This window comes from Schistocerca nitens, chromosome 6 (genome assembly GCF_023898315.1).
Source record: "Schistocerca nitens isolate TAMUIC-IGC-003100 chromosome 6, iqSchNite1.1, whole genome shotgun sequence".
Lineage (NCBI taxonomy): Eukaryota > Metazoa > Arthropoda > Insecta > Orthoptera > Acrididae > Schistocerca > Schistocerca nitens.
The window spans coordinates 302,116,635-302,142,070 of NC_064619.1; the positions used below are offsets into that span (position 1 = coordinate 302,116,635).

A 25,436-nucleotide genomic window follows, 5' to 3' on the forward strand; every position below is an offset into this window, starting at 1 on the left:
AGGCTGCTATTCCGACGTCTGGAACCTGTGATTCTGCTTTTTATGGGATGCCGCTTGCCCAGGTCAGTCTCCGTATTTACAAAGGGAAGATCTGTAGTACTGACAATGATGGTAGGCGACGCTTCTCATTACTGTATCCTGTTTTGTTATATTTAATAACCAAACGTTGTAGACTATCTTTTACAACACTTGACATAGATTTCTTAATGATACGGTAACTTTTTCTGACAACTTCAGATATAGAGTATAACATGTCCACCCCGAAACAGAGATACATGTCCGGTTCTGAAGAATGCCCGAAACAGTCTCTCACATCCTGCCTTCCAAACGACCATAACAAAGTTGCGTGACCGGACCTTCAGAACACCCGAAACAGTCTTATGCATCCGACGCGGAAGAATGCCCGAAACAGTCTGACTAGTGCAGCCGAAGTACTTCGTCTCCCAGGCGCACCGGAGCGACCCGAAGGTGTACGAAACACTTTGGTTGCAATACCGTTACTCTTACGTTTCTCATAACTAGTGAAATTTAATAAACAAAAACGATAAACTCATAGGGTAACCATGAGAGATTGTCATATTGAAAACTGGGTTAAATACAATGAAAAGTATATAAATAATTAATAAGAGAAGTTAGGGGGTTTTGGCACCTAACACCCGAATGTGTCGTCCAATCAGAAGCAAGTTCAGTACAATTGGCGGACTCTCTCACAGAAGTGGTACATACTGTACCATCTGTCGCTTGTACCTCACTCCACTTTTGTACCATAAGCTACTTCACGTGTATGAAGCTGCATCAAGGTGACCTTCTAGTAAGTTAAAATACTTGGGGGCACAGCCAGGACTATCAAACGTCCCCCTCGTTCTTTGATTTCCAAAATTGGCGTGTTCTCGAAGACAACTAACAAGTTTGGAAATGAGAAAATTTTGTCTCAAATTTGGAAAAAAGTTAGTTTCCAATCTCCCAGTAGCTCCCCTACTCTCTCATTCATGGATTTTTTTTTTAAACTAGGAAATTGTTGTTTCTAAAATATCATACCAATTAATCAAAACCATTGACTTATTAATGCTAAACATATACTTTCGCACCTTAATTCTATAAAAACACCTTAACTAAGCACACATTACCTCATGAACTACTTCTTGCTACAAAATATCATTTATGATTTTTAGCACATAGCTGTCCTTTAAATTTTCTGTAGTCTTGGTGTTCGACAATAAACATTGGCATCTGGGCCATTAAATCTCCTCATAAACACTCACTACACTTATTGATGTTTATATACCATAGGAACCAAACAATATGTGTTATCGGCACAATGCCATCCATCTTTACACAACACATATTTTTCACCTAATATCAGCGCAGTGCCGTCCACTTTTTACCAAATAACACATTTTTTTTATCTAACAACGGCACAGTGCCATCCACCTTTACCTAATAACGTTCACTTTTTTTTTTTTACTTATGTCAGCACTAGGCCGTCCATATATGTTGTTTATTATCGTGTAGCTCAGAAATACTCTAAATTATATTAGCATATAAGTGTCCTTACGTAATATTCATACATAGATGTTACATAGTTTTACAATATACACAATGTTGCATTGAATACAATACAGTAATATTTACAAAGTCTTTGTCACTGCTGTGGTGACTACAGGTCTTTCATTTGAATTGTCTCCCCACGCGGCTAATGTTCCTAACCTTGACTCATCGGTCAGTGCACTCTCGCACCACCTGTTAATACTTAGCTGTTACCCATCTCGCGTGACTCATCCCAGTCACCACTCACTGTCATTCAAATTAATAACAGCGCTGGAAGCACTGCTATCTTATGTCTGTGTATTGAAAATGGAGATGATATGAGAATAGCTCTCATTTTATACTATAGGTTTTATTTTAATTTCATTCGATAACTTAACTAGGCATTCAAACCAGATTCACAGGTGTTTTGAGAGGACTGAAGATATCCTAGATCATGATAACAGAGAAAAATAACAAAACAATCCTGTTGCTTTAATTTGCTTGTAACGTATTATGGACTTTGCGCTCAAACATGTAAACACTGTGAATATAACGAACATTCCTCATGTGCTTTAGGTATTTGTACCTCGGTATTTATTATTGTCTGTGTCCTATGTGAGATTCATGTCTTGTGTTCATTAGCTGTGTGGGTGACATTTCTGCGTCGTGATACAATTAATAATAATGCTTCGGTGGAAATACCTCACCTACTAATCCCTAAGTGTGTGTGTGGCCGACTTTTACGTCGCACATATATAAAGTTTAATCTAATAAATATAGATTGTTTTCTCTGTATGTATATGTAATGTCTTTGCGTTTCATAACTAGATTGTTTTCTCTGTATGCATATGTAATGTCTTTGCGTTTCATAACATGCATAAAAAGTTTCTGTATATAGTTTATAGGGTGTTCTCCTGCCTGTGTGAATGATGGATGTTGATTTAAGGTCTTATAGCCTAGGTTCTGTACTTGTTTTGCAAACTTTATGCTGCATGTTATCTATTGTTATACTTAAGTATAGTCTATAATCGGTTGCTTAACTATTCAATTAGCATGTGTTTTGTTTCAATTATCCCTTTTTTCTCTCTCTTTTTTTTGTATCTTTTTATCTTGAATAGAGAAGAAGTATAGATGACAGATTTTAATTCAGAATGATGAAGAGGGAAGAACTAACAGTGTGAAAAGAAAGAAAGTAGACTGTTAGTTAACTCAGGTATGGCATCAGCTACTTAGCAATACAAAGAGTGCTATAGGTTTTTGCTGTGGCAGTCTGCATGCCTCCTGTTTTTACGCCAGCCTGGTGGCACTTGTCTGTTGCCTGAAAGTGTGTCCAGCTGTTCTAATACATACAGGAGGTCGTTAACCTCTCTTGTTGACATGAATTAGTTTCTTCTGTACAGACACTGGAAACAGCTTCAAATATTTCTCTTTTTATACTGTTTTGTGTACTTGTGGACCATTATTGGTTTAAGAATGCCCTAACAAATTTAAGTTTGTTTTACATGTATTACTGGCTTTTATTTGCCCAATATTGGTCCCCTTCGAAACGACTGGCTACAAATTTGATTTTCTGCTGTTCTGTCATGTTGTCAGGTATGATGGCCTCAAACTGATGAATGAAAGCTACAGGATGTATACTACCTATGCTAGAAAAGTTACGAAATTTGTAAGCATTGGCAATATGAACAACAGCCTACATTTTTCCTGTTCAACCCAAGTTTCGAGTTTCTGTTTTAATGCAACTCCTATATTATCTTTATTTTTACTCACATTACTTAGTTGAGGTATGTTTTCTACCTTCTGTTCTGTATTTCTCTCAAACGACCCTGAATCACATTTGTATTACCATTACAAACAGATTATATTCGTTATACTTTACAGCTAAGGACTGCATTTTCGTCCTTTGAGTCGACTGATTTGATTTGATTTTATCAGGGAAGCAAAAACAGCATTGGTCAAGCTTGCTGCTGCCCGCACTCAAACAGAATTTATAGTGCGGTATCATTCCCTGTTTCTGTAGTATAGCCAACCAATACCCTTGAACAGTGCTTTGCTAGACACAGTTTCTTCAGGTCTGGTTGATCTGAATAGTTTGTGTCTTTTAATATCCAATGCCTCGCATTTGAAGATTAAATGGGTTGAAGTTTCCTCTCCTGCACCACACATCCTGAATTTGGTGTCTTCTTTTATTATCCTTGTTGTATGTACGTGTTTTTTGAAGGTCCCGTGGCCTGTCAATAGTCCAACGATGAGTTTCATTTCTCTCCTTTTCAATCCCAGGATTGAGAGACTTCTCTTAGAACATGGCTTCGGCGTCAATACCATGCCATGTTTTTGCTTTTGGACCTTAGCCCAATATTCTACATGCTGTCTGCTTGTCCAGTCTTGTAGTTTTATTTTTATCATCGCCTTGGTGATTGTCAGGACAAGTTCCGGTCCAGTAAATGGTGTCATCGCCCTTATCCTGGCCAACCTATCGGCTTGCTCCTTACAACTAATCCCTGAGTGACCAGGGACTCACAATTGGTTTACCCTATTGCTTTTCCCTAACTCCACAAGGACTTTGTGGCATTCTGCCTCGATCTTTGATCTTGTTGCAGAGGCTGCCAGTTCTTTCAGGGCTGCTTGGCTGTGTGAATAAATGAAAATGCTACGACCTCTGTAGCACCTCTGCAAATTCCCCTCCACGCACAGCCTGATGGCAGATATTTTTGCTTGAAACACAGTTGCCATCTTCCCTAGAGAGCTTGCCCTCTTCAGCTTTGGCTGCACTCGGTATACCCCAGCACCAACATCTTGGTCTGTTTTCAAACTGTCAGTGAACCAGACTATGTCCCCAGTATGGTGTCGAAATTTGTTCTCCCAGAGCTCTCTACTTCCAATTACTTCATTGAAAGGCTTGTTGAAGCAGGTGGGAGTTATTATATAGTCAGTCAGCATTTCCCCAACCATACTTATGTCTACCTCACTCAGTATTTTCTGTGAGATCCTGGATACCCCAGTAAGTTCCAGTTTTTGCCAGTCTTTAACCTCTGTGCTCCAGCTGCTGCCTCCATCTTTACCCACAGGTGTAATGGGGGCATTTCCAGCATGGTTTCCATCCCAGCAGCAGATGTGCTGCTAATTCCACCTGTAATGGCTAAGTAGGCCAATCTCTGCACCTTAGCAAGCTCCTCAGCAGCTACCTGTTGTTCTACTTTTTCCACCACACTGTTGCCCCATAAGTGATCATAGATCTTACTACCGTGGTGTGTATCCAGTACATACTCTTGGGGCCTAAGCCCCAATTTTTATCACAAGCTCTCCTGGTAGTCATTAGAGTACCTTTCGCCTTGGAACAGGTGCTCCTTATGTGAGGGTCCACGATAGTTTCTTGTTCGGGGTTACCCCTAGATATTTCACTATCTCGTTCATTGGTAGAGTTCCATCGAGAAGCTTGAGATTCCAGTATGTGTGTCGGATCTACTTCCTTGTAAATGGTACTGCAGACTAATACTGCAACAATAAAATGTGAACGAGAAAAAAACGAAAATAAAACATAAACTGCAAAGGAAATGTGCCATGTACAACAACAAAACACATTGCTCATACAAACGTTTGCCAGCAGCAAAATGTGTCAAAGGCTTTAGGAAGACTATGCAATGCTTCATAACAACAAATTGCCTCCGATGGGCGTGACGTCACAAATGTTTACATTAGATTCGTTTTAGCAGTTACGAGCGGGCTCATGCGCATGCGCAGTTGAGTGGCGTATTAGTAGTACCTTCTCCCGTTTCTGTCTACAGAAATGTGGCTGTTGACTGTGTAAGCAGTCGCAGCAAGCTGCTATATGCAACCGGGAAAAATTTTACTGCCGCGCCCAAGCTGCCAGAGTCATGCATGTGCAGCGGACCCGGACCTATTAGGGAGTGGGGAGGGTGGCGTGACGCCAAATTCATATTCTTGAGGAGAAAAAAACCTTGTTCCACAAAGCGCCTAGCATCCAGGGCACATTGGTCTATTGATTACTCATATGATTTTGATGCACATCCCTGTTGGTTTTTGAACACCCTCTGTAAGTTGATTCCTGAATGAATCATAAGCCGCACGTGACAGCCGTGCAGTCTGAGGCGACTTGTCACGGTTCGCGCGGCTCTCCCCGTCGAAGTTCGAATCCTCCGTCGGGCATGGGTGTATGTGTTGTCCTTAGCGTAAGTTAGTTTAAGTTAGATTAAGTAGTGTGTAAGCCTAGGGACCGATGACATCAGCAGTTTGGTCCCATAGGTTTAAAAAAAAAATAAAATCGTAAGTTGATTGTTGAATGCGTGCATAGTGTACGTGATGTCTCTGTCAGGGGAATCCTCGTCGCATCTAGAAATAAACTTTCCTGCCGGCAAAAGGGGACCAGGCTATACAAGCTGAGTGGAGTAAAGCCGAACGAGTGAATGCCAGTCGCTGTCTGATTATGTTGTTGTTTGGGTTTGCGAATGATCAGCGGTGTTAAAATTACTAGGGAAATCCATAGATTCAGACAACCAGAGTGGAAATAAATGGCTAACAGGAATAACAGGTAAGAAAGATTACATATTATCTTCTCGGTGTATCCAGGAAAATGAAATTTTTTCAGAAAATTTTGGCCAGATTGCTACACTAGTAAGGGCCAATTGTATAGTCCCCGTCTAGCAGCCAATTAAGTTCTATTCTGGAAGTAGCGCGGAAAATGGTTTGTACGAGTATAACAACGCCAAACCGGAGAATAATCAGGGATAACTAATCCGGTGATTCTGGCAGGGTTAGTGAAGTTAACCAGTGAATAAGTCTTGACAAAGGCAGGAATAGTTCCAGAGTTAATCATAACAAGATTGTTTGTTAGAACGAGGAAGGAGAAGAAACGGGGACCTCACACAAATTAGGGAAGAATGTAGCGATTCCAAATTTATATAAAAATCTCTTACTACTACTTTTCGATCTCATGCTTGAGAAACTGGAGCGCACGAATGAAATGTGAAACATAAAGCATTTTGCTTGCTGTAGGCGTAATAGGCATTTTATGTTGGTCTTCGTGAATTATGTTCTGTCGTGTTATAAAAATGACATTTGTGCCAAAACAGTCTCATTTATTTGGTGTTCGTTACAATTTCTGCCGTGTTAGAAAGGCCCATTTTCTTTTATCTAGCAGACAGTGACAAAATAGACGTAATCAGATCGAGAAACCACAGCAGTCTTGGGTACTATTTGTATTAACAGCTTACGCAGTATTAGACAGTGATATTTCAATTTTTCATGTAGCAAAACGTTTGACGAACTTTGATGAGGTAATAGATTCTGTCGCGGAAAGGAAAGCACACCATGTAAAGCTGTAGCAAGATAAGAGAGAAAGAATGCTAGGAGCTAAGGATTGAAGAAATGTGTACTGTATTGCTTGTCTCTTGTCTTTACTGGTTTTGTGTATCCTATATTTAATTTTATGTCACCCAAAACAGAAAGTTATTAGCTAACAGGCAATAAAGTGTGCAAATTTTCTGAAGAGTTCTGGTTCTCCCAATTACAAATAATCCCATCCAGTATTAACTACGAGGGTGGTTTTTTTTTTTTTTTTTAAAAAAAGAGGGGCAGGATGTTAAACTGGGAGCAGGAGAGGCACCACTGGACATTTTAATTTCCACTGTCCTGAATATTGTTTGATGGCATCCAGTACAAAATATACACGTTTCAATTCCACGGAGCGAAATACAGTGATGTGCGGTAGAAGAATGCTGTGTGAAAGACCAAATAACATGTCTTACATTTCCTTGAACATATATGTTTTATGTATCAGCCTCTTCAGAAAGATGTGCACTACAAAATGAACATATTTTTGAAAATTCAATTTTTAAAAATTTTTGATGTTGTATCTCAAACGCTTGAGGGAGGGGGGGCACTATCTTAGTATTGCCCCGGTTTGGAAATATCGTAGATCTGAAGCTGATGCACAGAGCAGTCTGAGTTATAGAAGTGAAGTGTGTAGTCTCCACTTGACCTGTGTTTACATTTAGTGATTTTGCTGTTTCCTCTTCGTTTTCTGCTCTCACGTCAAATGAAAACAAAACGGATTTCTGAGGCTGGGAGCTATCTAATGACTTAAAATACATTCACATAATTATGGAAGGCTAATACGTTATTAGTTTCAGATTTTATTTTATTTCCACTTTTCTGACAGCCATGCATTAATCGCCTTGTAGAACAATGAAGTTATTTTTGTCGGTTTGATAAAGAATTTTGGTTTTTATTAATCTTTTACACTGAGGCAATCAATGTGTTTGAAACTTAAGTGTTTGGTTCCACACTATTGGCTAATTTCAACTGCTCGCTGCATTTCAAGTGCACGGTTTCATCCTCTAGCAAGTAAGGCGTTATGCCATAATAAAGAATCAAAAACGAGTTAATACATTACTGGTACTCCAAGAAAATTTACATCCCGAAACCCACACTGAAAAGCTTAATATCAGGTTGAGGCCTACTTCATTGGGAATCTCGACATACGAAAGTGCTTTTTAAGTATACACTTTAAATGTGCCGTTTTAGTATGTTGTTGTTGTGGTCCTCAGTCCTGAGACTGGTTTGATGCAGCTCTCCATGCTACTCTATCCTGTGCAAGCTTCTTCATCTCCCAGTACCTACTGCAACCTACTTCCTTCTGAATCTGCTTAGTGTATTGATCTCTTGGTCTCCCTCTACGATTTTTACCCTCCACGCTGCCCTCCAATGCTAAATTTGTGATCCCTTGATGCCTCAAAACATGTCCTACCAACCGATCCCTTCTTCTAGTCAAGTTGTGCCACAAACTTCTCTTCTCCCCAATCCTATTCAATACTTCCTCATTAGTTACGTGATCTACCCACCTTATCTTCAGCATTCTTCTGTAGCACCACATTTCGAAAGCTTCTATTCTCTTCTTGTCCAAACTAGTTATCGTCCATGTTTCACTTCCATACATGGCTACACTCCATACAAATACTTTCAGAAACGACTTCCTGACACTTAAATCTATACTAGATGTTAACAAATTTCTCTTCTTCAGAAACGATTTCCTTGCCATTGCCAGTCTACATTTTATACCCTCTCTACTTCGACCATCATCAGTTATTTTACTCCCTAAATAGCAAAACTCCTTTACTACTTTAAGTGTCTCATTTCCTAATCTAATCCCCTCAGCATCACCCGATTTAATTTGACTACATTCCATTATCCTCGTTTTGCTTTTGTTGATGTTCATCTTATATCCTCCTTTCAAGACACTGTCCATTCCATTCAACTGCTCTTCCAAGTCCTTTGCTGTCTCTGACAGAATTACAATGTCATCGGCGAACCTCAAAGTATTTACTTCTTCTCCATGAATTTTAATACCTACTCCGAATTTTTCTTTTGTTTCCTTTACTGCTTGCTCAATATACAGATTGAATAACATCGGGGAGAGGCTACATCCCTGTCTCACTCCTTTCCCAACCACTGCTTCCCTTTCATGCCCCTCGACTCTTATAACTGCCATCTGGTTTCTGTACAAATTGTAAATAGCCTTTCGCTCCTTGTATTTTACCCCTGCCACCTTCAGAATTTGAAAGAGAGTTTTCCAGTTAACGTTGTCAAAAGCTTTCTCTAAGTCTACAAATGCTAGAAACGTAGGTTTGCCTTTTCTTAATCTTTCTTCTAAGATAAGTCGTAAGGTTAATATTGCCTCTCGTGTTCCAACATTTCTACGGAATCCAAACTGATCTTCCCCGAGGTCCGCTTCTACCAGTTTTTCCATTCGTCTGTAAAGAATTCGTGTTAGTATTTTGCAGCTGTGACTTATTAAACTGATAGTTCGGTAATTTTCACATCTGTCAACACCTGCTTTCTTTGGGATTGGAATTATTATATTCTTCTTGAAGTCTGTGGGTATTTCGCCTGTCTCATACATCTTGCTCACCAGATGGTAGAGTTTTGTCTTGACTGGCTCTCCCAAGGCCATCAGTAGTTCTAATGGAATGTTGTCTACTCCCGGGGCCTTGTTTCGACTCAGGTCTTTCAGTGCTCTGTCAAACTCTTCACGCAGTATCTTATCTCCCATTTCATCTTCATCTACATCCTCTTCCATTTCCATAAAATTGTCCTCAAGTACATCGCCCTTGTATAAACCCTCTATATACTCCTTCCACCTTTCTGCCTTCCCTTCTTTGCTTAGAACTGGGTTGCCATCTGAGCTCTTGATATTCATACAAGTGGTTCTCTTCTCTCCAAAGGTCTCTTTAATTTTCCTGTAGGCAGTATCTATCTTACCCCAAGTGAGACAAGCCTCTACATCCTTACATTTGTCCTCTAGCCATGCCTGCTTAGCCATTTTGCACTTCCTGTCGATCTCATTTTTGAGACGTTTGTATTCCTTTTTGCCTGCTTCATTTACTGCATTTTTATATTTTCTCCTTTCATCAATTAAATTCAATATTTCTTCTGTTACCCAAGGATTTCTATTAGCCCTCGTCTTTTTACCTACTTGATCCTCTGCTGCCTTCACTACTTCATCCCTCAGAGCTACCCATTCTTCTTCTACTGTGGCTCATGAAATCCCGATGCTCTTGGAGTATCCTCTGATGTCTTTTTACTTTTATGACATAATGTAAGATCTTTTAATGTTTTACACATATGGACTTCCTGCGTCATAGCAGCTGCCAAAGCTCGGTGGTGCCTGTTATATGGCGCTCTCTAACGACTACTGAAACGAACCTATTTATAACAGGTCACGGGAAAATATTGCGAATGGTGGTTTGAAAAGCATTACTTTCAAAATAAATTTCCTTTTACGCAAGTTGAACTATGTGCGGGAGTGTACGGTGAGTTTATTAAATCACAGAGCGTTTGATGACGAGCTATTTAGAAGTATTTTGAGCCCAGTAGATCAGACAACCTTAGAGACCAATATTATATGTGAAATCTTTGCTTTTCTTGTAGCAACACTATGTATATTAATTGAAAACATCAACTTTTCCTGTTTGCATATCCGCTCTACTTAACAGTGATGTTGCTATTAGCTGACTACACCACGTGTCCTGTGGTCTGAATATCTGCTGTCATCGGCTGGCGGGATCACGGGACATGAGCTATGACTGGCTTACAAAAGCGCATTGCAATCTTGATTACAATGGTTCGGAAAGTAACATACGGTGTTTGGTGGAATTCGGATTTATACTTCCATAATACGAAAATATGCAGCACACATGTTGCTGCACATCAAAAATCTTTCCAAAAGGAGTTTTCTTCCCTGAGTTTCGTTTTCTAAAGTGTCAGGAAATTCTACGCCCGTGTATAAAAACTTAACCATTCAAAGGATTGATAAGTTTTACAGTTCCTTGGGAAAATATACAGTCACTTAATAACACGGATAAAGTGTGTACTCATTCGGGAGAAAGTGAATTTTTAACCGGGAAATCCAGGATTTTTTCTCCATTTGTCCGCGTGTACACCTTGTGATTACCATTTTTTCTTGCATCATTGTGGCTGCTATGTTTCTACCACTAAGCATACCACTAACCATGGCTCTAATCCACCTGCAAATGGTGGTTTCCAAGTCATGCAGTCCTGTTGCTTTAATCGTGGATTCGGAGGTCGTGTTGCTAAAAGCCCCTTCGATGTTCAAGAAGATGCAGAGGGCTATTTCCTGAAAGTGTAGTGCTTTCTCCACCTTCCCAACAACTTAGTGGAGTGCAGTTTCACATGATTTTTGGGATTGTCATGCTTATTGGTTGATGTGTAGAGGGACCGTAATTAACCTCCTCTCCCTAACATGCACATTGACCAGTTTTACTAACGTTTTAAGAAGAAAGGAGGACAGAGTGAATGGTCTCACATCCTTGGCCTTCTTGGTATGATAAATTCTCCCTGGCTTTGGAATGAAGACAACCTTCACTGCCCTCCAGATATTATGAATGATTCCTCCTGCTAGACTAACCCTAAATAACCTGCATAGGAATCTTATTAAGTTCACTCCTGCTTGTTGCAGGAGTGCTTGAAAAATTCCATCTGGGCCAGGTGACTTGAACAGTTGGAATGTTCCCATCACCTATTGGATTTTACTAAGGTCAACACGTTCTCCCTTTGAATACCTGAAAACTGATATCTCACAGGAATCTCGTCTTGGTCTATGTTGTCTGTCAGAGTACATTGAGGAAAATGAGTCTTGAGTAGTAGTTCCAGCGTTTCATGTGCTGTCCTTGTAAACTCCCCATCCTCTTTCCTTAAAGTTTCTCCTGGATTAATTGGTATCCAAGTGAGGATTTTGTGAAGTCTGGCCGGAACAGCTGTATCCTCTACCTCCTCACAGAATACCTTCCAGTACGACTGCTTTTCTTGCTTAATTGCTAGATTGTATTTGACAAGAGCCTTCCGATATTCTGCCCATTGTCCTTTCCTTCTCATAAGGTGTCTTCGTACCTGTTTCCTCTGTGATTACAAGTTGTTGTTTCACTAAGATATATTCCTATTCATGCATTTCTTGGTGATTAAGCACTGGTCATAGAATGAGGTCATGATGGCAGAAGTCACTGCCTCTGGTACCTCCTCAAACTCTACTGGATTCCTTATCGAAGTACTGAGTTCCGATAGGCTTAAGTCGAGATCCCTCCTATAAGCCTCCCAGTTCATTCCCCTGGGGTTCCTATTGAACATGGTCTGTCTAATGCCCATTTCAACATTGAACTTAATATAAATGTGGTCTGACGAGAATGGCTCTAAAGCCACATGCCATTTTTTGACATAACTACCCGACAAAGTGGAATCGAAGGTTATGTCAATTACCTCTTCCCTTCTTATATTCCTAAGTGTAGGTTCCTTGTCCCTATTGAGGATCTCTTAAGTTATTAGCTAGAAGAAATTCTAGAAGGTTCTCACCTCTACTGTTTGTGTCGGTGCCGCCCCACACCAAGTTGTGGGCATTGGCATCGCATCCAACCAATAGTTGGTTGCCCAGTTGTGCACAGGCTTCTGTCAGTTTCCTCACCTCCTGAGGTGGAGGAGCACTGTCCTTATAAAGAAGTTATGCTGAGGCCATTACAAACTCCCTCGTGATACCTTCTTCATGTTGCTGCATCCTGAAGGTCACTAAGACCCTAGAACAAAAGTCTGCCATCAGCAGGAAGGGGATTCCATTTTTTACATAAATGCACATTTCGGAGTTTCGTATATTTCTAGCATAAACCAGCTTACCTCCAGTGCTGCTGAGGCCTGATATGGCCCCTTTATATAAATAGGGCTCCTGAATCATGGCCATGTCCACTTTGTGTCTTCCCAGGAGGTGGCTTAGGGCAGCAGTGGCCCCTTTACTGTGTTGCTGATTGATCTGCAGCACATTCGGTCTCCATCTATCTGCCATTGTCGCTTCTGATGTCTTTGATTACCCTGACAGCAACCTGTGAGAACCCCAAGAATAGTCTCAGGTCCTGTTCCTGCATTGCCCTCAGGGACTTCTCTCTGACATCCACCACAAGGGTTTGGTCTTTTGGTCCAACCTCCTGGTTGATTACCTTCCAATCCTCTGTCGAGACTTTTGGGTTTTGAAAACCTATTTTCTCAATCAGAGTCTCTTGAGAGACTTTTGGCACCGAGATTAATATCTTTGTGGTGTTGAAGAGCTCAGCCGCTGTCTTTACCAGCAGCTTCACATCCTTCCACGGTGATATTAGGGGCACGTTTTCCTTAGCCAGTCCACTGTACCCACCCCTTCACAGACAAAGAAAAGAGCACAGTGATCCAGATAGACTCTCCTGAATATGGGTCCTGGACTAGCATCCCCCCCCCCACCCCCCGCCCCCTGCCCAATCTTCTCAAAGAGAGTCATCTGCACGAGTTGCTCCTGCTGCTAGGTGTGATCTTGACCAGTGGATAGCCTTGCTAGATAACTGCCATCCTAAAAACCAAGACTGTAGTACTATAGGTCAGTTTCCCTAGGGAGTCTTAGATTCCTCCCTTGTTCTCTTACTGCCTGCCCTCGATGTGGAGAGGGTTTGTGCACCCCCTTCACCCTGGGATTGTCTTTTCTTGGAGATCTTTGGCTCAAGCCCTTTTAGTTCCCTCCACATTTGTTGAACAGGTCTGTCCCCCTGTTCAGCTGAGGGGATGATGTCCATCGGTTCCAGCCTCGATGTTTGGGTGTCTGATGTCTAAACTTGCCCCTCAGTATTACTATCTTCTTTCATGTCCATTTTGGTCCCACAAGAGTTGGGGATCTAAGTGGTCCACACCACTGAAACCCCATGTGGTGCAAGGCTAATTACCCAGGGAGTTGCCCGGTATCCCTGAGTCTCTGTTCATGACACATCTTCTCATGTGCCATGTGCCCCTTGGCACGGATCGCATCACATCTTGGGTGGGGTATTGAGGAGTTGGGAAAGCTCAAGGAATGGATGTGGGATGACAGGTTGTTGTGGGACACATTTAGTCTGGTCCATCAGCTAAGACCTTACTGACCATAGGTTCCCACAGCCGCCATAGCCCTCAGCTTCCCGCAAACAAACAAGCCTTCCCGCCCTCACAGGCAATACTAGTTCAAGGTGGTGTTCCCTGGGGAGGAAGTCTACAACTTGTTTGTTTTGCGTTTCATGGGTGTCTTTGCAAGTTTTGTTTATTTTGTTCTGATCATTACTTAATTTAATGACTTCATCCCTAACTAACAATACAAAAGTATATTGAGCTTGCATGGGATCATTTATTTTCACTACTTCATTATCAGTCTTAGATTAACCTCTTTCTTACACTTACCTAATTTTTGATCCCATTCTTCACCCTTTTCTCACAATCCCCTATTCTCGTTTCATGAGACTCAACTCTGTTCTCTAAATGTTTAGACTCACAATTAATTTTTGCTAAGTCCTCATTTGTTGCTTCTATTTTATCAGCAAGTAATGTTTGCCCTTGTTCTATCTTCTCTTCCAGCCATATTTTTAGTTCTTTTTGCCCAGATACTAACTCCATTAATAATTCAAACATAATTTGATTATTATCGTATGTAGGCAATGTATCAGCTGATGCTGTTTTACTCTTTTTACCAATTTCATCTGGCATTCCCTGCCTCTTCCATTTCATTACCCTGAGGCTGCACTACCTCTTTACTTCTCAGATTGTACCATGTTTCACTTTCCCCTGACATTTTCTTATTAAATAAATTATTACGAAGCAATTTAAGAATATTCTAAAACAATCCCTATGGTTTCAATACTAGCTTCCTCTCGCTAGCTGTAAGGTGATTAGCGTACATGCTACCTCCTTCTCCGACGCAGTGCTGCTGCTCACCGCATATTTTTTTTTTTTTGTCATGTTGGGTGTCTTTGGCTGCCATAGTCGACCACAGACGCCAATCCCTGCTGTTTGCCGCTCCCTGACGTTGGACTGCAGCTGGTGGAGGCGACAGGTGTTGCTTCCAAATCATTTGCGTCACCTGCTGTACACTGCTCTGCTAACTGCTTCCTGAAGCATTGTTTCTAATAGCGGTGAAATGAAGCGTAATCCCTTTGGACCATGCACACACATTGTAATCCCTTTGGACCGTGCCACCTGCTGTACGCTGCTCTGCTAACTGCTTCCTGAAGCATTGTTTCTCGTAGCGGTGAAATAAAGCGTAATCCCTCTGGACCGTGCACACACATTGTAATCCCTTTGGACCGGACCACACACTTATAACTTTGCACTTTCATTTGCGCTTTCGCTTTCAACCACGCAACACTGATTAATTGGAAGCATTTGTAAATTTTGTTGCCCAACAGTTCAAAGAAACTTGCAGAAGTTCAAACAGATTATAATATCACAGTTCACATGGTGTCGCTTTTTATCTTTTTCACTGTTTATTCACTACTGATTCGAGGGGTTTGCGATAATTATTACAGTTCACTGTTCTCACTATGATTTTCACATCTCACCCAGTTCAAGTTCTCGTTAACGGATAGTAACCTTTTCTTTAAATATACATTCCTCTGCCAGGAGATGCCATTGGAAATCGAAGAACGAGGGGGATGTGTAATAGTCCTGGCTGTGTCCCCGAGTATTTTATCTTGCAGCAGAAGGGACACGGTGATTCTGTCATATATTACTGAGGAAGGAATTGCTGGAAGCTCACCTTAATGCAGCTTGATACACATGAAGTAGCATATGGTACCAAAATGGGGTGAGGTACAAGTGACAGATGATACGGTATGTACCTGTCCTGTGGGAGAGTCCGCCAATTGTACTGAACTTACTTATGATTGGTCGGCACATTCGGGTGTTTGGCTTGTTCGCGAAGACAACTACCAAGTTTGGAAATGATGGGATGCTTCTTGCCCAGATCAGTCGTGAAAAAAATCATTTCAGATGAATGTAGCAAGTAAAAAATACAGAGAGGAAATATCAAATCCAAAAGTAAAAGTAATGGCATTCTAAGGACTGCTTGCAATGATAGCAAAGATCTGGGTTAATGACAACCAAAAGAACAGGTTCAAATGCTTTTAAACTGTTCTTGACTTCTAAATATATTCTAAATAATTTTCAGTTCTGTTAGTTACATATTTCTCCAGAACAATTGGTTTGTTACAATGTTTTAAAAGTAATTTGAGAGCGAGAAGTACAACATAATGATTACTTATAACTTACATCAAAAATTCATTGTGAACATTTCATTATAAACCTGGAGTCTTCTTTATTTTTGTATGATGCAAGTGAAGTTTTTGAATTCTGGTTTTCTTGAAAATTAAATTCTTCAGGTTTTTTTGTTATTGGCATTAGTTTATTTATAATGATATACAAAATATTATTTTTGACCACACCAGATGAATATTGCAACTATACTGTCACAATTATTTATTGGAACTGTCTTGTGTTTATGAAATAGGATTTTTAGAGCTTTCAGAGTTTATACATTGAGTGCCATAAATGTTAATCTTTAATTAATATATTTACAGTCCTAAATTTTAGATTGTATCAGTTGGTGCTCAGATCTATAAAAATAGAAATAGAATAAATAGAATAAAAATAGAAATAATTATTTAAAACATTTGTAATTTTATATTGTGATTAGAAACATTAAAGAAAAAATTTAACAGCTGTTTCAGATGGGACAGAAAGGTATTCTATAATCATTTAACCGAACTCTATGTATGGAAATATGAAAAAATGAACTGGTCAGTACTGTCTCATGATAACAAATGAAGAGACTAATACCCACCAAAACAAACTCTTGTACATTAAAAAATGTTACAAGGTGTCACACTGCAATTATCTAACATCTGAAATTAGCTGTAACCAAAACTACAACATAAAAAATAAAATACATAAATTTCAATATACAGGATGTTAAAAAATGTATTCCAATATTTTGAGAGACAGCAGGATGAGCAAAACAAGAAAAAAAAGGTCCAGTAAGCATGGGCTATATAAAATGCATACCTTAAGAGCTATGAGCACTTGTTCATCTTTGATTCTGTAAAACACATATCTTTTACTGCAAGCTCTTTGATTTTCATGGTTTGAAAGGTGGTAGTGTGGATAAAAAAAGGAACAGAAATCACCATTAAACAAGGGCCCTGAAATGCATTCCTTAACAGCTATTAGCACTTTTTTTAACAAGAAAATGTGTGTTTCACTGTAGCAAAGATGAACACTTGTTTATACTCCTAAAGGTACACATTTTATAGCCCATATTTACTACATTTTTTTCTTGTTTTGATGTACACTACCACCTCTCAAAATTTGGAATACTTTTTTTAACATCATGTATATGCGATACAATATGTTAAAGAGTGAAGAATAAGACCAAAAGGATACATTGCTAAAGTCTTGCAAGACAGTTGTGGTGCCTGTATTATTGCATGGATGTGGGATCTTATATTGAGATATGTTAACTTTCATTGTATCTTCGCTACACTTTTGTAATTCATTGGGGAAATTTTGTATCCCTTGATCAAAGAAACACACTACTAGGTGTGATTGGCTTAATTTTATGAAACTGCTTCTCATGTTCACATTTAATACCCAATACAGATTGGAATCATCCTACCTTCGAAATTAACTGTAACATTTGTTTTGTCAAACTTGCACAGTGTTTATAACATGAGCACAACCTCTTGATGTTCTGAATCCATTTGTTAACAATTAGAAAATTACGTTTTCTGGCACTATAGGTCTAATCTAACCAAGCCAAATGTAGGATTGGGAAGGGGGCTTCTTTTACACCTAGTTACAGGGTTACAGCAATAATGCCATTTTAAGTAGTAAATAATTTGAATTGAAGCTACAGTTCATCATTTATGCTGTAATTCAAATATATTTTACCTGTAGCAGTCTTTGATAAATCAGTTTTCATGCCAACACTGGCCGTGCACCTCTGCCAGCTTTGTTTTCGACATTTACCAGTAGATGGCTAAAGTGTCTGTACCTCTATCCTTAACCACCATCAGCTCATTTTTGCATTTTGTTCTCTTCTTTCTCTCCCCTTTTACAGTGCATACTATTCAAATCAGAAAATAACTGTCAGTACTCAAGGAAAGTTGCTACTCCACTATATGATGAGTAGCAACTACACAAAATATTGTTATTCCTGTTTAGAATATTAATCAAGAGATTCAGAGCTTCACAGGAGATAAAACTCCTTACTAAAAAAACTTATTAGAAGTAAAATTAATGCTGTCGAACTCCATCTTGCAGAAATATTCAATAAATGGACATTCCAATGAATGGACATCTATCTTTTTTTGTTACAGGAACATAAATACAAGTAGAATGTAAAAGGTTTGAACATTGAAGTGAGCAGCAAGATTTTATGCAGTAGTGTTTTTCTGTTGATTTTATTACAGCTTAGCTATTAAATTGTTCGTTTTGGAATGGAATAAGTGTTTTTTTCTCTTCTTGTGCATATGTTAAGTTTTTTACACATTTTTAATGTAGTTAGATGCTGCCATAAATTTACCTGCAAGAGGTACAAAAAATTATATCTGGTGTCCATTACCTTAATACTCGCTCGTTTATTTTCTTTTGCAGATATCTGTACGTCTGCCACAGGAAGAGTATAGCAATATACCACCTATTCAAGTAGAACTTATGATTGTGGCTAATTTATTAATAATGCCTTCCGATGCGTACATACTGACTGGAGATTCTGTGAAATTCCACATTTACCAGGTAAAATATAATTTTGTATTGCAGTAAAATTGTTAAAGTCATTTGTGAAAATTTAGATGTAGTGGTAATCCACATTTATCCTAGAAATTATAATGGATGTTACAATTTAGTCTGTAGAGTCAGAATGTAATGACATACCTCTGTTAAAGTAGGGATTTGTTCAAGACCAAATACTGTGTGGTGAAGTAAACCCACTTAAAAAGTGTTTTAGTAAGTTTTTGTTATTGTACATTATGCTTCATAAGGATTACATTTTAACTCTACTTGGTTTTTAAAACAAATAACAAAAGAAATGTTCCTCCTCCTGGTCTCCATTGTAACAAAAGACTGTGCATGTTAATGACTGAATCAATCTTTGCTACATCACTCTCCTCTGTATCCTCTCATCAAGTATGTATAATCTGTGTTTTCTGCTGTATCCTAACCCACATTTTCAGTCAGCTTTGTGTCTTGCATGTTTATTCTGCAGCCTAGCTTTTCCCGTGGCGAAGCTTAAATACATAAATTGATGAGGAGCAGATGACATTGGGATTAATAACAGTCATAATTTGGTTTAGTCAGAATTACAATCCTGAAACAAGAGGGAGCTGTATAATACTGTTAGGTTGTGACTGCAATCAAGCCCAAATACAAAAGTAGGGTCATTACTGAAGTAAACCACCTGGCACTGAAAGCACTTTACACTGAGGTGACAAAAGTCATGGGATACCTCCCAATATCTTGTCGGGCCTCTTTTTGTCTGGTGTAGTGCAGTAACTTGCCATGAGATGGACACAGGAAGTCGTTGGAAGTCTCCTGCAGAAATATTCAGCAATGCTGTCTCTATAGCTGCCCATAATTACAAAAATATTGCTGGTGCAGGATTTTTTGCATGAAGTGACCGCACCATTATGTCGCATAAATGTTCAATGGGATTCTGTCGGGCTCTCTGGGTAGCCAGATCATTCGCTCAAACTGCCCAGGATGTTCTTCAAACCAGTCACGAACATTTGTGGCCTGGTGACATGGCGCATTGTCATCCATAAAATATCCATCATTTTTTTGGGAACATGGAAGTCTTGAATGGCTGCAGATGGTGTCCAAGTAGCTGAATGTAACCATTTCCAGTCAGTGGTCAGTTCATTTGTACCAGTGGCCTCAGTACACGCCCCAGTAAATGCACCATTACGGAGCCACCACCAGCTTGCACAGTGCCTTGTAGACAGCTGGGTCCTTGACTTTGTGTGGCTGCCCTACCATCAGATCTTACCAATTGAAATTAGGACTCATCTGACCAGGCCACTGTTTTCTAGTCATGTAGGGTCCAACCAATATGGTCACAAGCCCAGGAAAAGTGCTGCAGGAGACATCGTCTCATTAGCAAAGGCACTTGTGTTGGTTGTCTGCTGCTATAGCCCATTAACACCAAATTTCACTGCACTTTTCTAACAGATACATTTGTCATATGTCCCACCATGATTTCTGTGATTATTTGTCTGTTAGCACTGATAACTCTACACAAACACCGCTACTTGGTTGTCTAGTAAAGGCTTTCAGCCACTGTGTTGTCCATGCCTGAAAGTTAGTATTCTTGGCACACTTGACATTGTGTAGGTCTCAGAATATTAAATTCCCTAACAATCTCTGAAATGGAATGTTCCATGTGTCTTGTGCTGACTATCGTTCCAAGTACAGAGTCTGTTAATTCTTGTTGTGCAGCCATAATCACTTCGAAAACCTTTTCACATGAATCACCTGAGTACAAATGACAGCTCCGCAAATGCACTTCCCTTTTAGACCTTGTGTACGTAATACTACCACTATCTGTATATGTGGATATTGGTACCATGACTTTTGTCACTTCAGCGTATTACAGGCATTAACATACAGAAGGAACAGAAGTGCCTCCTAAGTGCTGCTGTTTATATAGACATAAAATATTCTAGAATATGCAAATACTATGGACATAAGGAATTTCTAGAAACTTTTAGAAATGGTAAATACTATATGACAGATATTAGCTGCTGAACAGATTTGAAACGACAAACCGCAACATGCCAGCCATCAATGCTAACTGTTAGTCCACACTGCATGTAACACAGTAACCTGCTATTTCAAAATTTCTCATTGGAGTACGGTGACCCACTGTGTCAGAAGTTCACATTGGATCCAAGTCCAGCATCCTAGATCTAGATCTTCCCAGTGGTCCTCTTAATGGCAGTACTAGAGATTCCGTGGTTTGTTTCATGTTACCACACCCTCTGCGCCATGATATTTACTGTATAGAGGCAACATTGATTCACAGACAGGCACAACAAAAATGTTGATATACATTTAGCTTGTGTCCAAAAGGCCGACTTCACACACACACACACACACACACACACACACACACACACACACACAGCACTACTCGTACACACCCACCTCTGTCTGTAGCCACTGTTGTTATTCCATCTTGGACTTTATATTGTGTGATATTGCATTTTTACTGTGATAACTCTGCTGTTCTAGCTACACAATCATTGAGCAATCCTTCAGTTATCTTGAATGAGAAACCGTCATTGTTGATCTGTGGCTCAGGACAATATTAAAGCTTTATACGAAATGGAAGACATGGATGAAGTCTCTGTGGTTGCAGTGATGCAGTGTCATAATCCTTCAGTTCGTATGTGACGTCCACCAATCAGTCAAGAATACAATATGAGCCAAAGCAGCATTTTAGTAACTTTTCTGATAGCCTCCCTTTCCGAACAGGCACAAAAATCCATACTACATCTGCTGGGCCGTATCTCACTGGCGTATGCTTGGTGTTGTAGTGCTCTCGGTCCTTCTCCTTAGCTTCCAGGCACTATATGCATACCAGCTGTCTTGTTTAATTGGTCCTTCTGATGAAATGTTTCACAGTCATCCTAAACATCATCCTGTTGAACCAAGAACGTTATTGTTTCGGGCTTGCGGCCATGGAGCAGAAAGAATGATGCAAATCCTGTAGTATCTTGCTTCGTTGTGTTATGTGCTGTGTTACGATGACCAGTATTTATCACAATCTCGTTGTTCGACATGAAGGTACATCGAGGGAATATTTGCCAACATCTTATTAGAGCGTTCTGTGAAGCCATTCATCTGTGGGTTGTAGGAAGTTGTTATCCTGTGGATGATGTTACAGTGTGAAATTACCTCTGATACTAGTCTCAACTGGAGATCTTTTCTGCAACCATGGATTGTCACATATGGTGCTGCATGCTTCAAAATGGTGTGTTTTACAAGAAACCTTGCAATTTCTGGAGCCTTAGTAGTAGGTACAGATTTAATGACAGCGCAGCGGGTTAGTCAAACAGTGCAGACTGTAGTCCATCGATTAGTTTGAATCGAGTGGAATGGTGCTGCTGTAGTCGTAATTGATATTAGGCGCCCCAAGGCACATGCTTCTGTCATTGGCATTCCTTACAGTGGCTCACATAGTGTCTAACGGATCGGCACAGATCGAGCCATTGTTACCTGCATCTGATTCAGTCTAGAATCTTCATGAATTCCAGATGACCAGAAATTGGAGCATCTTGGAAATAATTAACAATAGCTGGCTGTAGATGAACTGGGATGATGAACAACTATTTTTGCTCCATTGGATTGTAGGTCTTCTTAAACTATGTTCAGTTTTTTAACTGGAGTTCTCCTTTTGTTAGTTTCTCCTTCTTCAAGACTTTTATGGTTATCAGCAGTGCTGGACATTCACTCAGTTCAGCATCTGTGACATTTAATGTAGTAATGACTGAGATTTCATCCATATAGCTTTGTTCCACCAAAGGATTCCTTGAAAGGCAGTTGGTGGCCTTGTCCACTTTTGTATACCACTGTGACTCCTGAAGCCTTGTTGTCAATCTCACCAGTCAAGCTAATGGATCCTTCAGACTAGTCAACCAGCATAGAGAATGGTGATCCATCACAATTATTAACAGTTTCCCAAATAAATACACCTGGAACATGTTGATTGCCCAAACAACTGCAAGGCACTCATTTTCAGATGTGGGGTAATCCATCTTAGACTTGGAGAGTATAAGCTGTAGCCTTTTCAGCACCTTCCTGAGTTTACACTAGAGCTGCACTATGCCACAACCACTAGCATGAGTGTGAAGTTCTCTCTCAGCATTGACAACATACAGAGAAGGTACTGGAGATGATGTTTGTGCTGCCTTCTTAAGGACAAGGAAAGAACTTTCTTGTGCCCCGTTCCAGAAAATTTGCCATCTCTTTACAGTAGTTCTTGCTAGGCATGTGGCTTGTTATTGAAGTGCTGTTTGAATCATTGGTAGTACGAGTACATTCTCTAAGAAAATTCCATCACAAATGTGCCAAGGAGTTGGAAGATCTATGGCCTTATTTTCTCTGGGTCAGGCCACGTTCCATCACCTGTAACTAGGTGGCCCAAGATTTTTATTTCTTGGGTGGCAGAAGAGGCACTCTTTCAGATTCAGGTGGAGGTGACATTGTTGCCAGGTGGCTTAGATGTTCTCCAATTTTTTTTAAAAAAATGTCAGTGTCATCCAGGTCACATGAATGTTGTCCATTTAAGGTATTGAAGCTAGTTGTCCATCATATACTCTAATGTTACAAAGCCTAAATGACATAATTTTGATTCCATAGAGGCCATCAGGTCTTATTAAGGCACTCTTTCCCTGTCAGCTTTGTCAATCTTGATTTGCCAGTAAGCTGTCTACATGTCAGTAGTTGAGAAATACTGCTTTCAAGCATCAGTGTATAGATATCTTTTTTTTTTTTTTTTAATATTGTTCCATTGTCAATAATCGGTGCACAAATGCCATGTGCTGCCCTTATTCTTCAAAAGGAATGGAGGAGAGGAGCAAGGACTCTGAAGGTTCAGTGGTGTCATCCTGCAGCCTCTTCTCCATTTCCTCCTGAATTATGCCTCATTTAGCTGGTGAAACCCTATGTGAAACTGACTAATTGGTGGATTATCCCCAGTTTTGATGCAGTTTTTTACCATGGCCCACTTGGTCTGTCTTTACTCAACTCAAGATTTGAAAGGTACTGAAAATTGACACAAAATAGCCAACATTCACCATTGATGCTCCTTGGTCAGACCAGAGCATATTGACAATTCAGTAGAAGTTGGCTCCACTTTGTTGTCTGTAATGGTGATAGAGCATGGTTCTTCATTGCCAGCACTGAGCTTTCCATACTGGACAGGTTCAGCTCTTCCTGTGCACAGACCTTTAGGGATGAGTTGTGGTTGCTCAATGCCAATTAGTGATCCAAAGTTCTCTTTGACAATCTTCAGTGCTTATGATCATCACCTGTATGGAGATTTTTGTTGTGTACTTTATCAACTTTTGGTTGTTTACAAAAGCTTCATAGTTAACTGAGAATCTGTATTGATGTCGGGGGCTCTCATGTCAGTAGTTGAGAAATACTGCTTTCAAGCATCAGTGTGTGGATATCTTTTTTTTTGTGATATTTTCCATTGTCAGTAATCGGTGTACAAATGCCATGTGCTTCCCTTATTCTTCAAAAGGAATGGAGGAGAGGAGCAAGGACTCTGAAGGTTCACTGATGTCATCCTGCAGCCTCTTCTCCATTTGATGACCACAGGATAACATAGTCTTCAACCAGGCAGTTGCCCAGAGCGATCTTTGTTATGTGCGCTATGTGGAATAGGTTCCTCGATATTGAGCTCTGATCTTCCACAGTCTGTGACTGCTCATGATGCCTGCCTGAAGTCCCATCTAGGAATAACATTTTGAGTGCATTGTGCTAAACAACAAACTAAATGACGATTCTGTCATTGACAGCTATCCTTACAATACATATTCCTGATGGCTAGGTGTGTTTCCCATTTGTGATTTTCAGTACAATCACTTTCATGTCACTGAAGATAACCTTCGTTAGCATGTGACATTACAGAAAAAGAAGTGCCAGAGTTGACTAATGTCCGGACCGGTTGGCCATCTATGATGACTTTGGTGAGATTTCCTGATGTCTTGGTAACTGGTGATTACCTTTCCTGAAGTTGGCAGCTAGGTGAGTGGCTGGTACCATTGTCCAGTGCAGGGGAAAGGTTATGGTGTGTTGGGGAGTGACCTTGTCCAGGTTACTTGATGAGCTGCTTCCTACACGTTGACCATAATCGTCTAAACTAGGCTGGCCTGAATAGGACTGTTGTGATGATTGATGTCTTGTGGCGTAATAGTTGTTGAACACTCATCTTCTTCCTCTGCAGTTTCATACAAAGTGTTCAGTACACCAACAGTGGAAACATACTGGTGTGTTGTCCTCTTTTTTCTGAATGTTTGTTCTTCTGCTGGACATTATAAGTGGTCGAAGATTTGGTTGTACCTGTACTTGCCTTGGTCAGATGCTGGGTTGTTGCTTGATAGCTGCGACAAAGTCAAAGCTCGCGTAGAACATTCTTCACAATGATTTGACTGGTGGCGAATATTTATGCTAAGGCTCAATATATCTTTTCTTCAACATTCTCCATTACCTCAAGATGTAGAGGATTGACATTCAAAGTTTCTCTCTCTCTCTCTCTCTCTCTCTCTCTCTCTCTCTCTCTCTCATGTGTACTTGCCCCCACATTTTTGGCTGCCATAAACTGACGTATCTCTTCACTTACTATCTAATGTATGAGATAAATGAGGTCGTGGTGGTCTTCCACAAGTATCATTGGGACCGCATTTGGAAGTCAAGTCATATGTCTTTCGTCCAACTCTTTCTTGATGCACTGGCGCCACTTGATGAATTCCTCTGTCACCGTGACATTCTTTACGGGAAAGGCT

At 40.0% G+C, this 25,436-nt stretch overlaps 1 protein-coding gene across 1 annotated transcript in view; it reads left to right on the forward strand.

Moving 5' to 3' along the window:
• The window catches only part of LOC126262497 (nuclear pore membrane glycoprotein 210), a 272,203-nt gene that overhangs the window by 36,632 nt on the left and 210,135 nt on the right, over positions 1-25,436 (forward strand). The window contains exon 4 of the mRNA XM_049959163.1: positions 18,520-18,660. Coding sequence (XP_049815120.1) covers positions 18,520-18,660 — 141 coding nt within the window. The remainder of the gene's footprint in view (positions 1-18,519; positions 18,661-25,436) is intronic.